Genomic DNA, 16,687 nt, shown 5'->3' with positions numbered 1-16,687 from the left:
TGCTACTTTCCAGCACTATTAGAACCAATCTGCTGCATTCCGAGTCTACTGACCCAGTCTTCTGCATTCAGATCTACTGTTTTCCATCTACTGGTTCTGATTTCGGCTACTGGTTTGATACTACTGGTTTCCATCTACTGGTTCTGGTTTCCATCTACTGGTTCTGGTTTCAGATCTACTGGTCTACTGCTTTGTTTCCCTACTGATTTTCCTAACTGTACGTATTCAGTCTATCATTTCAGTAGTCTATTACAGTAGCTTATTTTCAGTAGTCTATTCCCGAAATTTTCAGAACGTATTTTCAGAAGTCTATTAGAACTTATTATTTCTAGTTCCTCCTCCCCATATAATGAAACCTGTTTTGCTCTGATACCACTTCAATGTCACGCCCCGGGACGGGGGTTGGTTGACACCGGCGTTGCTCTCAAATTTACATTCGAAAACAACAAGTCTCAGAAGTACAAAATTCAGAAACCAGTCTTTTATTCATAATACTGAATATTCAATGTCTGATACAACTCAATTAATAATGTTTTAGAGCGGAAATGTAAAACCAGAATTACAATATCTAAACAGATGCATCGGAATTTAAAATATAAATCAGAACTGAGAACAACAATCTTCATCACCAGCCCCAAAATTGAATCTGCTCTTCTTCTTCTAACTTTTCTTCCTCGTTCTTATCTGAGATGGGTTTGGTGGGTGAGTGATATGATTGTCACTCAGTAAGCAGGGGCGGGAATAACTCCCAGTTTTCGAAATCATTTTCAACAGAAACAGTAATACAATAATATACAGAAACTAGAATTCAGAAATCACAGGTTTCAGAACAGAAATCAGAATTAGTAAGCACTGAGCACGTTAGTGAATTTCATGGCTAAACTGATATCAGTCCCCTATATGTTCTCCCCTCTAAGGGGTGAGGCCAGAATCAGAATCAGAATCAGAATTCAGAAATGTTCAGAATATATATTCCTACCATTAGTTCACTAGGGAGTTTCAGTGCTTCAAAATCATATATCAGAAATACACATACAGAAACTGTACTTTAAAACAGAATTATCAAACTGATTTCAAGATATTTATATATAAGCCCACTTACCGTGATTTGCTATAAAGTTTCGGTTGAAGTCTACTGGAATTTGGCTGCTCTCGCTACTGGATTTTACTGCTTGACAAAGGCACTCTCTCTTAACTCGAAATTTAAGTGATAATCTCAAAGCTTGTGTAACCCATTTCAGAGACTTGAGGGTGTTATTTATAGGCCAAAATCTGACTGTTAACCTCACTATTAATGACCATAATATGCCATTAACAGCCTTTATTCCATGTTAATGCTTCAGTTACAAGTCTAAGCTGAATCAGTAACTGTCTGCTGGAATTCGCTCTTCTGCTGCTGGATTCTGTCTGCTGGATTCTAATCTGCTGGAAAGATACCAACTTATGAAATAATAGCTTCTGCTGGAAATCCGTCTGCTGGAAAATATCATCTTCTGAATTATTGATTGTTGCTGGAATTGTTAGATGCCGGGAATTCGGTTCTCACATGTTGTGTTCCATGTCCCCCATTTACTGAGTATTCCCAAAATACTCACCCCCCTTACAACCCTCCCCAGATAAGCCCGAAGAACAGATTGAGGAGGAAGAATCCGAGCAGTTTTGGGGATGGTGAATGCTCAAGGAATTCGATCATGTTTAAGTTATTATTATTTAGACTTACGTTTCCGCATTTATTTCTGTCGTTTGGTGATTTTGGTTGTAAAAGACAATGTTTCCTTTGGGTTGAAATTATGATATATAAACTGTTTCGGTTTATACTGTGCTACGAAAGGCTTGTTGTTTCGATTGTGTGATTGTTAAACAATGTCGGTGTCAATCCCGAGTTTCGGGGCGTGATAAAAAGAGACACAAGTTATGTGTGTGTCAGCATAACATATTTTTTTAAAAGAAAGATTCGAAATTTATTTTTGATACACTTGTTTTATAAGTGATCTATCAGTTATATGAAGTTATTGTCAATGTTTTTTTTAAAATTCTAATAAAAAATGAATATTAAATGCATTTGATCATGCAAATATACCTCAATTCTCTCATGCATTTCTTGCCTAATAGTCACACCATTACCTTATTATTGCATCCTTTTGGTCCTTTATACAATTCTAACATCAAATATATCTTAAAATTCCAATATTTATTCTTTGTAATAAAATTAAAAAAATACTGGTGAAAACTCAGCTTCCCACGAAAAGGGGTCATTGGAGTAATGAAGATCGTGGTGATAATGAAAGATTTGTTAGAAAAGAGCAAAAGCAAGAAACATGTAATTGGACAAGTTTCTCCAAGAGATCAGGTACATTTTCTTGATTCAGATTCATTTCAATTAAACGAAATAGATCCGAAAACTTGTCCGCGATAATTTAAGGATGCAGTTGAATATGATTATTCAGAGTTGGCTTGATCGGTATATGATTTACATTCGAAATCACTGAATTATGTTCGAGTATGCGATCTCGAGCTTAAATATGAACTATTTATTTTAAAGATATATTTAGAACTTAAACATGAGCCGTTAATTCTTGAATAACTAATCTAAAAAAAAATCAAATTGAAACTCAAACTTTAGTTCTACCCCATTAAAAGCCCCGGAAAATTCATTTTTCAAGCTGCGAGAGAATCTCGATACCCCGACATGAAAGTATATTGATGTTAAGCTTGAGAGATTAAAGTTAATGTTTTTGAAGATTAAAGTTAATGTTTTTGAAGATTATTTAATTTTTAAAATAATTTTAGAGATGGTTTAATGAGTAGAAATATCTTGGCAAGCATGTTTTTCAGGATGGAGAAGTAGTGGAAAAAATATTAAGCAAAGGTGGAGTAATGAAGAGAAAAGGACTGATCCAAGGGACAACAATTTCACCCCTCAAGAGGCGGAGTTGGTCATCAAGCTACATGCAGTCATAGGTAGCAGGTAATTTGGAATTCTTTTTATCCAAAATTTTATAAAAGTCATTCTTGTCAATATGATTGGTGGTCTGGAAAATTAGATTTTTTTCCCAATAATTTGACAAATTTTGGATTTTGTTAGTTTTTAAAGTTTAGTTTTGATATATTAAATTAGTTTTTATCTTTTTGGCTATTTCGATCCTATTGCTTACGTGATATCGTACTAGCCATCAATTTTCAATGTTATATCATCATTTTTCAATGTTAAATCAGTATTTTCTGGTGTCAAATCAGCACTCCGACTACACAGGATTGAAAGGGGAAAAAAGTCAGCCAAAACCGTACTTTTTAAAAACTTAGTGAACCAAATTCCATAGTAGAAAATTTTAATGAACCAAAAAAGTTATTTTCCCGCTGATAGTCACATGGCATGCACAAAAGTCTCAAGTTTTGGAAGAGGTTTTAGGTTCGAAACTCAATTGTAACAAACCACAGCTTCATCTCAAAAACAAAATGGGTCATTCTTTTGGTTAATTCTTTAAACGAGGAGTTGTAGTATATTCAGCTAGAATTTGACCTAGGAGTGCAGACAAGCTAGTCAAGCTTGAGTACCATACTACTCGAGCTCGACTCGATTTAAAATTTGTCTACTTGAGCTCGATCGCGTAATCCATTTCAAACTCAAGCTCGACTCATGTATATATCGAGTTACTAGAGCTCAAAGGTCTAAATTCTAACATAAAGATAATGAGCTTGAGCTCATACTTGAACTCGGACGATGGATATATATTGAAAAAAATATCTCTTATTTTTCATATTTCTTATCTATATATATATATATATATATATATTAGTACTCGAGTACTAAATACAAATAATTGAAATCGAACTCGATTCGAAAAAATACTCGAACGATTTGAACTCGACTCAAACTCAACTGTATTGCATTATATGATTGATAATGAATGTTGCAACAACATCTAAAATGAATTATAGAATACATTTCCATTATCCACAGGTGGCCTATAATAGTACAACAACTTCCGGGACGAGCCGAAACCGACGCGAAAATCCTATGGAACACCAAACTAAGAAAGAAGCTATCTGCAATGGGAATCGATCCTGTCACACACAAAACTTTCTCCCAAATCCTGGCAGATTATGGAAACATTGGTGCTTTCCCTAAAGACCAAGCACAAATCGCCCACCTCGCCTCGATTCGGCGAAGAATCCATTCCTCTTGAAACAAGAACAACCATAAAGACATCAACAGAGTACTTTTGAGTTTTGCTCCCAATTTCATGTCATAAATATGGTCACAGATACCTCAAACTACACAAACACGACAAATCGTAACATGAGACAAACTTTTACAACGAATCACTGTGTGTCATCATCTGAAATATCATCGTCATTGGATCACGAATCATCGAGCTACTGTTGGAGCGATTTTCTTCTTGATGACGAGTTCTTGACATCAAATGTGGAGGGTGATCAAGAAAATCTGGGAACACTAGAACAAAAATGTGATGCAGTTGTGGATTTTGGAGCAAATTGGATGAAACTGATCGACAATGGGTTCGAAGCATCGTCTTCGTCTTCAAATGGTTCGTTTGTTGAAGCCATGATCGAGCATCAATATGAGATCATGTCCTTGCAGTTCCCTGAATTTGACGAAGAACCATTTAATCTATGAAATAATTATTTGCTACAGATTATTCAGTAAATTAAATTTTGGAATCATTATTGATGGTTTCTAGTAAATGAAATTTGGTTTGATGTTAATGTAATATTTCTTGGATTTGTTAAAAATAAACGTTTATGGCATTTTTATTTATTAATGCATTAATCGGACCTACGTATATATATATATAATAGGATTTAAAAAGAAATTAAACGATATAGTTTATATTCAATTCAATGGCAAAATCATCAACTAGTGAACCAACTCTGACACCTAAAAAAGGAATATATCATGAATTTTGTTATAAATATATTTTTATTGTAGATTATTATCTTGATTATAAATATGACAAAATAATATCTGTAAAAATTTGAATATTGTAATATTTTCCTATAAATAAGGTGATTTTGTTCAATGAAAATTGCACCTGGATATTGACTCATTCTCTTTTTTCTTTTTCTCTTTACTCATCTCATTCTCGTTCTATTGATGCTATTGAACTAGCACAAACGTGTTTTCAATACTCAATTTTATGAGTTATTTGTTAGTGCTCTAGAAGTAACACAATTATAATTATTGATATATAGGTGCCAATGAAATATCATGATGTTGATGGCTCCAAAGTAGCACAATATGATTTTATATTGAGAGAAATTCATGATTAAGATATGATATAAGATCAAATATATTGAGAATCTAAATAAATTCGTGATTACGATATAATATATTGAGAATCTAAAAAGATTCAGAATGAATATACGATGAATGATTTCATATATTGAGAAACTGAAGATATTCACGATTGATATGTGATATGAGATTCAAGATCTATAAATATTATTGAAATATATATCTATATCAAAGTATATCAATATTTATTAAGAAATATTGATCAAAATATCAAAGATTTGTTGATATTAATGAAGAATAGTAGGTCTCTTGTGAGACGGTCTCACGTATCTTTATCTGTGAGACGGGTCAACTCTACAGATATTCACAATAAAAAGTAATCCTCTTAGCATAAAAAGTAATATTTTTCATGGATGACCCAAATAAGAGATCTATCTCACAAAATATGACCCGTGAGACCGTCTCATACAAGTTTTTGCCCATGAAGAATATTGATATAAGATCCAAATTTGGCAATATTCTTTAGGAATATTAATTTAATGCCTTTTTGGTTGAATGATTTTTTGATGATCTTTCTTAAAGAATATAGATATAAGATCTAAAATTATTTGTACTCCTAAAAAAGATTTTTAAAAATCTAAATTCTATAAATAAAAAAAAGCATAATCTATTAGTTGTTACTATTTTATGATGTATAGTGACTTCATTTCAATGATGAACTGCATAGACTATTTGATTTTATATATATATATGACAGTGAGATCACAATATTTGAAAGAAAATATACGAGAGTGAAACCACAATGTCATCAATAAAAAAAATGTAAATTCAATGAATTGATATCAATGTCCATATTAAATATGGACGATTATGGTGATTTATGCACAATTATGGTAGTGAATTGAGCTTTGAACATTCACGTATTTTTCATCCACTGTCACCAATTTTCAATTCCATGTTTCATTACATGTTATTCTTATGTTAACTAATATGCTTATATTATGTTTTTAAGCTACCATTCATCAGCATATATAATTCTTCTGATAAATTCTTAAATCATGACATAACCACGTGAATCTCTGTAATTATCCATATTTTCTTCTAATGTTATTTAGTAAAACATTATTTTATATGGATATTGATGAATATTATAAGATTTTAAGATTTGAAAATAAAGACCAATCATATTAAGGAAATAATTGATTTCCTAATGGGATCCATTCTATAAGAAATGTGATAGTACCAATTAACAAAATTGATATAAAAAAAGAATATATTATCCCAAATGAGATATAAATTATAAAATTGGCACAAAACATTGAGATATACATCAAGCCTGATATAAAATTTGTGGAGGCCGATGATGTCTATCCAAATTTTTTTTCATCGTATGTTGACATGAATGTATTAAAGATCTAGAAGATCGTTTGATTGACGATGAAAAAAGATGATATGCTTGATATAATAAAATAATGATAAGAATTGACATATATAGATTTGTGAATCCAATGTCAATATTTATTTAGTATAAATTGTATCTTACAAATCAATAGTTCTAGAAGAGCAAAAAATCTCCAAAGGTATCATCGATACAAATATTTTAGAGTTTAGCATAATCGATTGGGTTGAGCATTCAAATTATATAAATTGTTAAGAAACTACTGATAGTGCACAAAGATATTAATGATGAAGCCAAAAGTTCCTGGATCGATAAACAAGAAGATTTTTGAATTAATTATCCAGGGAATTTTATGAATTTTTATTTATGGCTTATCAAATTTGACATCTATATCATAAGTTCAAGTCGGCAGAAATCCCCGTATTATTTGGAATGAATAAATAATGTGGGCCCACGAATTGCAACTTAATGTTTGCGAAAATACGTTTTGAGAAAAAAATCCAGAATATAATATCAAGACAAGCTTGATTAAAAGAAAGAATATGAATATCAATTTTATGATTATAAATATGTTGGTTTAGTTGATTTATTATGTCTCCAATCAACATTGAAACCATTGATTTTGATAATAAATACATCAAATTTTGGGGATATCTGAAATATATGTTATATATTATGCCAACTGATAATGTGTTATGTGCGACAAATGCACTAGAGTAAATCTCTTGAAGAGATTGTAAATATGTAGGAAATAATTTGAATCTTATGATCAAATATTTTGAGCAATCAGATTTTTATGACACAATTTCTCATTTGTTATTACCGTAAAACGATATTTCCAACATTGAGGGGAGGAAATAGAAGCTAAAATAATATTTTGAGATCGATCCCAACATAAGATAATGTGAACATGAAGTTCCAAATTTAAATATCAAAATATGTTATTTGATCTTGTGTATAAGATCGATTTAATATTTAGCTTCATTAATGTTCTAATTGAACAATGTACACAACTCGTCTGAAGCGACGGATAATCCCTTAAAAAAATGAGTGAATATCTCAATGTCAAAAGAATAATGGAGGCTAGTCGTTATGAAAGAAATTGATGTCATGGAGGACATATCTTATATTATTTGTAAGTAAACATAAAAAACGCTAAAAGCGTGATCGATCAAATATTTTAATGAATTCAATTCGGATGATGTTATTCATGAAGAATAACGGGTATGTAGGGCTTCCACTCCTTTTGACATTTTAAGACATTTTTTGGAAGATGAATTAAATAAATGCACTGATTTGGGATTTTAACAAGTGCATAATTATATATAATAATTATATCTTACAACTCTTCTTGGACATATAAGCATATAAAAATAAGGGGTACGTCTCAGCTAATCCTAGCTAGAAACCAGGATTTCAGAATCAGGTGACTATAAATTTATAATTTAAAATTTTTAATAGATAAAATAATATTACATTTTTAATATTTTTAAATGTTTTATTACAAAATAAAAAAATAAATTATCGATAAGATTTTATCATTTTAAAAATTCTAGGTTGGACCACCCTCCACTCTCCTATCCTTAGAATTTAATTTTATCTCATGCATGCTCCTTGATCTCATGATTTTACACGATGAATAAACACAACAATATTCATTTGTCAATTACCAATGTTGATCTAACCAACTAATATGTTATGTTTTCTCTATTTTAAATAATCAATAATATAAATATACATATATACGGAAAATAACATGTTTAGCTCCTAACTTATATATTTTTTAAATTTTTGCTTTTGTTATCGATTAATTCATGATTTTAATTCACTAAATTGCATTTTTTTCCAATTTTAGTCATTTTTCACCAAAGTGCTGATGTATCATCTAACACGTCAGAAATGTCCGATTCCACATCGGCATTTTCCTGAACTGCGTCAACATTTTGGTTAAAAAGTTATTAAAATTAAAATAAAAATGTAATTTAGTGCACTAAGATTTTGAATTGACTGATAACAATATCAAAAATGAAAATTGTACAAGTTATAAGACCATAATGTAATTTTTTCATATATATATATATATATATATATATATATATATAAACACATACTAGAGAATTGAAATTTCAAGTGATCAATAGAAATCTTTTATATATATATAAACACATACTAGAGAATTGAAATTTCAAGTGATCAATAGAAATCTTTTATATATATATAAACACATACTAGAGAATTGAAATTTCAAGTGATCAATAGAAATCTCTTACTTTTGCAGTTGACGTAAAAGATCTCTTACAAGTCTTTTTCTTGTTTCTTTTTCTGGTCAATTTATGTTACCCTATGTCAACTTTTTCTGCTTAATTTACTTTATTAGACGCTATACCCAATATATATCCTTAATCCAAAACAATTTCACTCATTCATTTCTAGACTAATTTTGAATTTTATATTAACAGTATGTTCAAAATCTATAATAAATATTCTATTAAACCATATATATACTCATTAATTCTTTGTAATTATATTAACTGTGTGAAACCCCGATTTTTTCAAGAGAAAAATTTTGCTGATAAGCCTAATTTTGGGATAAATAAACCAAGATCTAATATTTGATATGATACTGATACCAGATAAAGATCTAAGATTTGATATGATAATTATCCTAGATTTAAAATTTGATTCAAATTTCAAACACAAGGATAAAACACGATCAGGATAGCAGCCAACCCCTATAAATAGGAGAGTCATGCCATTAGAAATTCACACATCCATATTTTTGAAATTTCCTCTCTAGTTCTCTCTAGGAATTTTAGAGACTTTGCTCTCTTAGTGTGCCGAGTATCGAAGCTCTGAAGCAGTCCAGATCCAGGCTCAGTTTCGAAATCCTATCATCACCAGATCTCTTTTTTTTCGAATTATTCAAGGAATTCAAGAACATATTCGAAGAAATTCTGACCCCCGGTCAATCCTATTTCCGATAGGGGCAGTTGACAATTGAATCCGATTTTGACCATTATTTGGGTTTTTGTTATACTATAATTTGCACATTTCTCCTTCGTAAGTGCGCTTTTGTTATGTATATATTCTTTCGTAAGTGAGTTTTTGTTTGCCACACTTGTTCTTTGAAGTGTGCTTGTGTTTAAAGAAATTATAACTTGTGTACGAATCTCCCTTCAGTTTTTGAAAGTTCGTTCGAGCATAATTCCTTCTTCACGATATATTTTCTTCAAGATTTGTCAAGTTATTATGTTCAAAGCATTGTTAGGATTAGATTGGATATGGAAAAGATTTCCGAACTATGACTCTTATACGGTGGGATGGTAACCGTTGTACGGCCTCACTCCATCGAGGATTAACATATTGGACATAGCCTCACTCCTTAGAGGATTAACATATAGGAGACTGATATCAGGAAACCATGGAAATGAGATGACTTTCAGTGCTATATGAGTATATTAAACAAGTATGATGTACGGGTATGATATGTGATGACATATTATGATTATGAAGTATGAATATTCGTTATTATTCAAGTTACGGTATGCTATGTAAAATTTGAATTCAAGTATATGTATATGTTGTTTCATGTCTCGAACGACCCTCACTTGCTGAGTATTTCCCAAAATACTCACCCTTTACTTCCTCTCCACCCAGATAAGAACGAAGAGCGAATGGATAAAGAGGAGCAAGAGCAATTTTTGGGATGGTAGAAGATCTCGAGTTATTCCAGAAGTTTTAAGGTGTAGTTTATGTTTATCGCTTCCGCATTATTAAAACATTTTTAATCAGTTTATTTTAGTATTTAAGTTGTAAAGACGATTATTTTGTTGATTATGAGAAATAAACTGGTTTTGGTATGTACTGTACTGCAAGGCTTGTTATTTGACGATTATGTGATTGTTGAGCAACGCCGGTGTCGACTAACCCCGGTCTCGGGGCGTGACAAACTGCAGGTTGTCACGTCCCGATACCGGGGTGAGTTGACATCCGGCGTTGTATTACAATTATTCAATCGTAAATCAACAAGCCTCGTAGTACAGTGTACAACCAAACAAGTCTTTTTCATAAAACATACATTGTCTTTACAACATAATCAACTTAACAAACGAGTGCGGAAGCGAACAACGTAAAAATAAAAGATAGCCAAATTTCAAAGTATGTCTTGATCAACTGAAACCTTGTTACCATCCCCAGAAATGCATTTGCTCTTCATCTTCAACTTGTTTTTCATTCTTATCTGGGAGTGAGAGGTGTAAGGGTGAGTATTTTGTGAAATACTCAGCAAGTGGGGGCCGGTCGATCACAATAACCCAAGGATATACATATATAGATCTTAACAATTCGAAATTTTCCGTGTCTCAACAAACGTCGGAACAATAAATAGACAAAATGATAGATACTATATAACTTATATATATTTATGTAAATATTAAATGAATTTCATGTCACAATAATAATTCATAACAAAATCAAGACATGATATTAACAATGAGCAAACATAACTTATTATATGCATATAGACATATCATATATTATTCGTATTGCACTGTTATTTCATCTTATTATCCATGGTGTTACTGATCAGTCCACTATATGTAATTCCTCTAAGGGGTGAGGCCATATATCGGTTATTATTACCCACCGCATCAGGGCCATTAACTTGTCATATCTTATCATGTTTTAGGAAAATTTTCCTTTTTACCATTTTTAACTTGAATCATAACAGTGCCTTTAAACATAATTCTTAGAATACACCAATTTGGTGTTTAAGAATATATTAGAATATAAAATGAAACGAAGACAACATAATTTTGAAACGAAAGGAACATGCACTTGAAATTGATTTAAACATGCTTAACAATTTATCGAAACGAAATATTCATATATCAAATCGAAGGAATATATCATGTCGATCGAATTTTCGAAAACATACTTAAATACTTTAAAACATAAGCCCACTTACAGAAAGGTGCTCCAAAATTACGGAAGAAACAAGCTGGAATTTATCGTCCGAAAATCCGTAAATTAGCTAAACTCGTTTGAAATCCGAGCAGTTTTCTTGCCGATGTGTTTCACAAAATTTGACCGTATGGATGAGGCTGAAATTTTGATATGATGTTTAAAACATATGAAAGTGTAATATGAACGGAGGAGATTAGATTAGAATAAACAGTTGGACTGAAAGTTTCTCTCAAAAATGAACAGAATTTCTAGCTCGAAAATATCACTCAAGAAAATATTGATGGTGTTCAAGCTTCATTCATGCTCTAGTTTGAGAGGTTTATGGTGTGTATTCTCTCATTCTCAAAACATCTATTTATAGGTAAGATTGGAGAATAATTCTTATAATTTAATGCATGCTTTAAAATATTTTAATTATTTTAGTCAAAAATTTGGGTACAATTGTTTTTAAATGTTTTGGACTCTTGTTTTTAATGTTTTGAGCTCATGTTTGTCAATGTTTTGAACTCCATAATAGCTAATAAATATAATACTAATACTAATAATTAATAATCATAAATCATATTCTTACATTCCTCCCTCCTTATTGGAAGTTTCGTCCCTGAAACTTGAGTTTTCTAGATTTTCGAACAGATAGGGATATTGCTCGAACATTTTCTCTTTTAGTTCCCAAGTAGCTTCTCTTTCGGTATGATTATACCACTGTATCTTAACATAGGAAATGTTGCGTCGCCTTAATACTTGTTCTTTGGTGTCCAAAATTCGAATTGGAACTTCTTCATATCGTAGTTTTTCATTCAGATTACTTTCCATCAGGAGCGGTCCAGTTTCAAGAACATGACTTGGATCTGGGATGTATTTCCTCAATTGTGAAACATGAAATACATTATGAATTCTTGACATATCTGGTGGCAATGCTAGTCTGTATGCCAATGTTCCGATTCTTTCTAAAATTTCAAAAGGTCCTACGTATCGAGGATGTAATTTCCCAGCTTTATTGAATCGAACAACTCCTTTCACGGGAGAAACTTTTACGTAAGCTTTTTCTCCAACGGTGAACTCCACTGGTCTCCTCTTTCTTTAATGATTGTTACTTTGTCCACAGTTTCTTGGACAAGTTCAGGTCCAGTTATGGATTTCTCTCCTACCTCATCTCAGTATAGAGGTGATCGACAATTTCGGCCGTACAGAGCTTCGTATGGAGCCATTCCAATACTGCTATGATACCTGTTATTGTAAGCGAACTCAATTAAAGGTAGATATTCACTCCAATTACCACTGAATTCTAAAACACATGCTCGTAGCATATCTTCAAGGGTTTGTATTGTTCTCTCTGTTTGGCCATCAGTTTGAGGGTGATAAGCTGTACTGAGAGTAACCTTAGTCCCCATAGCTTGTTGAAAACTTTTCCAGAACCGAAATACAAATCTTGGATCTCTATCAGACAAAATGCTTGTCGGAACTCCATGTAATCGCACAATATTGTCCATGTATATGGTAGCCAATTTTTCCAGATTATAATTCATGCGGACAGGTAGAAAATGTGCAGATTTTGTGAGTCTATCTACGATTACCCATATTTCATTATGACTTTGCCTAGACTTTGGTAAACCTACTACAAAATCCATGAAAATATGTTCCCATTTCCATTCTGGAATTTCCAAGGGTTGAAGAAGTCCTCCAGGCCGTTGATGTTCAGCTTTAACTTGTTGACAGACCTGGCATCTAGAGATGTATTCTGCTACATCCTTCTTCATTCCGCTCCACCAAAAATTTTTCTTTAAATCTCTGTACATCTTTGTACTGCCGGGGTGGACCAAAAATTTTGATTTATGTGCTTCAGACATTACTTCCTGTCGAAGATTCTCGATGTTTGGTACACACAATCGTCCTTTCATCCATAAAACTCCCTTCTCGTCTATATGAAGATCTTGTTACTTCTTTTCTTTGACTTGTTCTTTAAGTTTTGTCAAAATAAAATCTTGATTCTGTCTTAACTTGATTGTTTCTTGAAGGCATGGTTTTGCAGAAAGTGAAGCTAGGATCACTTTACCCATGTTTTTCCTACTTAAAGCATCAACTACCTTATTTGCCTTGCCCGGGTGATAGCTTATTGTTAAATCATAATCTTTTAACAATTCAATCCATCTTCTCTGCCTCATGTTCAATTCTTTCTGTGTGAACAAATACTTGAGACTTTGATGATCTGTGAAGATCTCGCATTTGGCGCCATAAAGATAATGCCTCCAAATTTTTAAGGCAAAAACTACCGCAGCTAGTTCGAGGTCGTGAGTAGGATAATTTTTCTCGTACGGCTTAAATTGTCTTGATGCATATGCGATTACTCTTCCTTCTTGCATGAGTACGCATCCTAAACCCTCTTTTGATGCGTCACTGTAAATGGTAAAGCTTTTGTCCTCAGTGGGTAGAACCAGGACTGGTGTGGATGCAAGCTTTTCCTTGAGCGTTTGGAAGCTCTTTTCACACTCCTCACTCCAGTTAAATTTTGAGTTCTTTTGTGTGAGTTTTGTAAGAGGCGTTAGCTATTGAAGAGAAACCTTCAACAAATTTTCGATAGTAACCTGTCAATCCCAGAAAGCTTCGAATTTCAGTTACTGTCTTAGATCTCGGCCAGCCAGTGATTGCTTCCACCTTTTAGGGTCCACAGATACTCCTTCTTTTGAAATGATATGGCCTAAGAAAGTCACACTTTTTAGCCAGAATTCGCATTTCTTGAATTTCGCGTATAACTCTTTTTCTCTTAACATCTGAAGAGTCAGTTGAAGATGTTCTTTGTGATCCTCTTCACTAGGGGAATATACGAGAATGTCATCGATAAATACCACCACAAATTTGTCGAGAAATGGCTTGAATACTCTTTTCATGAGATCCATGAAAGCTGCTGGAGAATTTGTCAATCCAAATGGCATTACCGTAAACTCATAATGGCCATATCTTATTCTGAAAGCTGTCTTTGGAACGTCTTCTGGTTTAACCTTCAGTTGATGATATCCTGTCCTCAAATCAAGCTTGGAAAATACTGTGGCTCCTTTGAGTTGATCGAAAAGATAATCTATCCTTGGAAGATGATATCTGTTTTTGATTGTGATCTTGTTGAGTTCTCTATAATCGATACACAATCTCATACTTCCATCTTTTTTCTTTACAAATAAGACTGGAGCTCCCCAAGGAGAGACACTTGGTCTGATTTGTTTCTTGTCTAACAACTCTTGGAGTTGTTCTTTTAGCACATTGAGTTATGCTGGAGCCATTCGATAGGGTGCCTTTGATATTGGTGTAGCACCTAGTACCAAGTTAATCTCGAATTCTATCTCACGGTCCGGGACCATTCCAGGTAGCTCTTCTGGAAAGACATCCGAAAATTCTTGTACCACTGGAATATCTTCTATCTTGAGCTTGACTCCTTCTTTTACTTCATTTACCATTGCTAGATAGACTATTTCTCCAGACTTCATGGCTTTCTAGGTTTGAGATGCGGAAAGGAGGGATTTACGTTCCTTAACCTTGCCATGGTATGTGATTTCTTTTTGGCTTGGAGTTCGGAGTTTGCTAATCTTAGGCCGACAATCTACTATTGCATGACTCTTGGATAACCAATCCATTCCCAGAATAACGTCAAACTCCACCATGTTGACTTGAATCAATTCAGCGTTGAATGTGTGTTCATTGATATATACTATGCAGTTCCGATGTATCTTATGTGTTTCAATTGTTTTACTGGTGGGAGTAGCAATTCTAAAAGGTTCAACAAGTATCTCTGGTATAAGCCCTAACTTCTTAGTGAATCTCTTAGAAATAAATGAATGAGTGGCACCACAGTCAAACAACACATAAGCTGCAATTTTATTGATTATAATGGTACCTGCCACGACATCGTTTGCATCATCTGCCTCTTCTTGAGTTATGAAAAACATACGAGCATTGGTCTTATTCTCCTTTGGCTTGTTGGGGGTAGCATTAGTGTTTGACCATGTCATTTTCTTTAATGGTTCAGGACAATTAGCAATTCGGTGTCCCATCTTCTCACAATTGAAGCAAGCACCAGTGTTCCTTCGACATTCTCCAATGTGTCGGTAGTTGCATAATGGACACGGTTTTATGCTTGAGAATGTCGTAGTTGAATTGGAAGGAGTTTCCTTGAATGGTCCACTCGATTGGTTTGACCTTTTAACTGGTTGTTTACCTTGAAAAGATTGTCCAGTGAGAGGTCGTTTATTTTTATTTTCATCTTCTCGTCGCTTGATATCAGTCTCAGCTCTAATGGCTACTCCCATTAAATCATCAAAACCTGTGGGTTGGTAAACTGCCAGAGCTGATTGGATACGGCTGTTTAGCCCACGTTTGAAACGATGCATCTTCGGGATATCATCTGTCATGATGGCAGGAGCATAGGTTCCAAGGGAGTTGAATTTAGAAGTGTACTCCACAACAGACATATCCGGGGTTTGAGTAAAATTCTCGAATTCACTCAACAATTTTAATCTCAACTCTGCTGGATAGTATTGTTTCAAGAATGCTTCTCGAAATCTTTTCCATGTGATTGGTCCGACTTCTGTCATATTTGCTGAGATTGTCTCCCACCATTTGGCCACCTTTTCTTCTAGGAATGGTGTCACCACAGTCACTTTTAGTTCATTTGGCACTTCAAGCAATTAGAGTTGTGTCTCAATATTCTTGAGCCAGCCTTGACCAACTTCTGGGTCAGGGTTGCCGTCAAACGTTGGGACTCGATTCTTCCGAAGAGATTCATAATGGTGTTTGATTTCATTCGGTGGTGGAGGTGGTGGTGGCTGATTAGTGTTGGTATTTAAATGGCTCATTCCTTGGAGGGTTGTTGCCACAATGGTTGCTATGGCCATTAAATCTTCTCTGCTAAGGCCAACTCTTGCTGGTGGTGGTGTATCTTCATTGTTATTGTTGTTGCAATCATTGTTGCGATTGGCATATCGCGGGTTGCGGTTGCTACGATGGGGTCTCTCTGCCATTTCCTACACGCATGAGAATTTCTAAGATGTTTGAATAATTATGTACAAAAATATTGAAGA

General features: G+C 33.3%; 2 protein-coding genes across 2 annotated transcripts; one reads left to right on the top strand and one right to left on the bottom strand.

The window, feature by feature from the left end:
• Positions 1–1,524: 1,524 nt before the first annotated feature.
• LOC142520398 (uncharacterized) lies at positions 1,525–4,639 on the top strand. The gene is made up of 5 exons (XM_075623383.1): positions 1,525–1,548; positions 2,236–2,350; positions 2,824–2,968; positions 3,962–4,165; positions 4,207–4,639. Exons 1-5 carry the CDS (start codon positions 1,525–1,527, stop codon positions 4,637–4,639), a joined length of 921 nt encoding a protein of 306 aa, XP_075479498.1.
• Positions 4,640–15,103: 10,464 nt separating this feature from the next.
• Positions 15,104–16,201, bottom strand: LOC142520397 (uncharacterized). The gene has a single exon (XM_075623382.1). The coding sequence runs from the start codon at positions 16,199–16,201 to the stop codon at positions 15,104–15,106; it is 1,098 nt and encodes a 365-aa protein (XP_075479497.1).
• Between the last annotated feature and the right edge of the window lie 486 nt (positions 16,202–16,687).

The sequence above is a fragment of the Primulina tabacum genome, chromosome 12, assembly GCF_025594145.1.
Source record: "Primulina tabacum isolate GXHZ01 chromosome 12, ASM2559414v2, whole genome shotgun sequence".
Lineage (NCBI taxonomy): Eukaryota > Viridiplantae > Streptophyta > Magnoliopsida > Lamiales > Gesneriaceae > Primulina > Primulina tabacum.
This window is presented reverse-complemented; position numbering and strand designations above follow the sequence as displayed.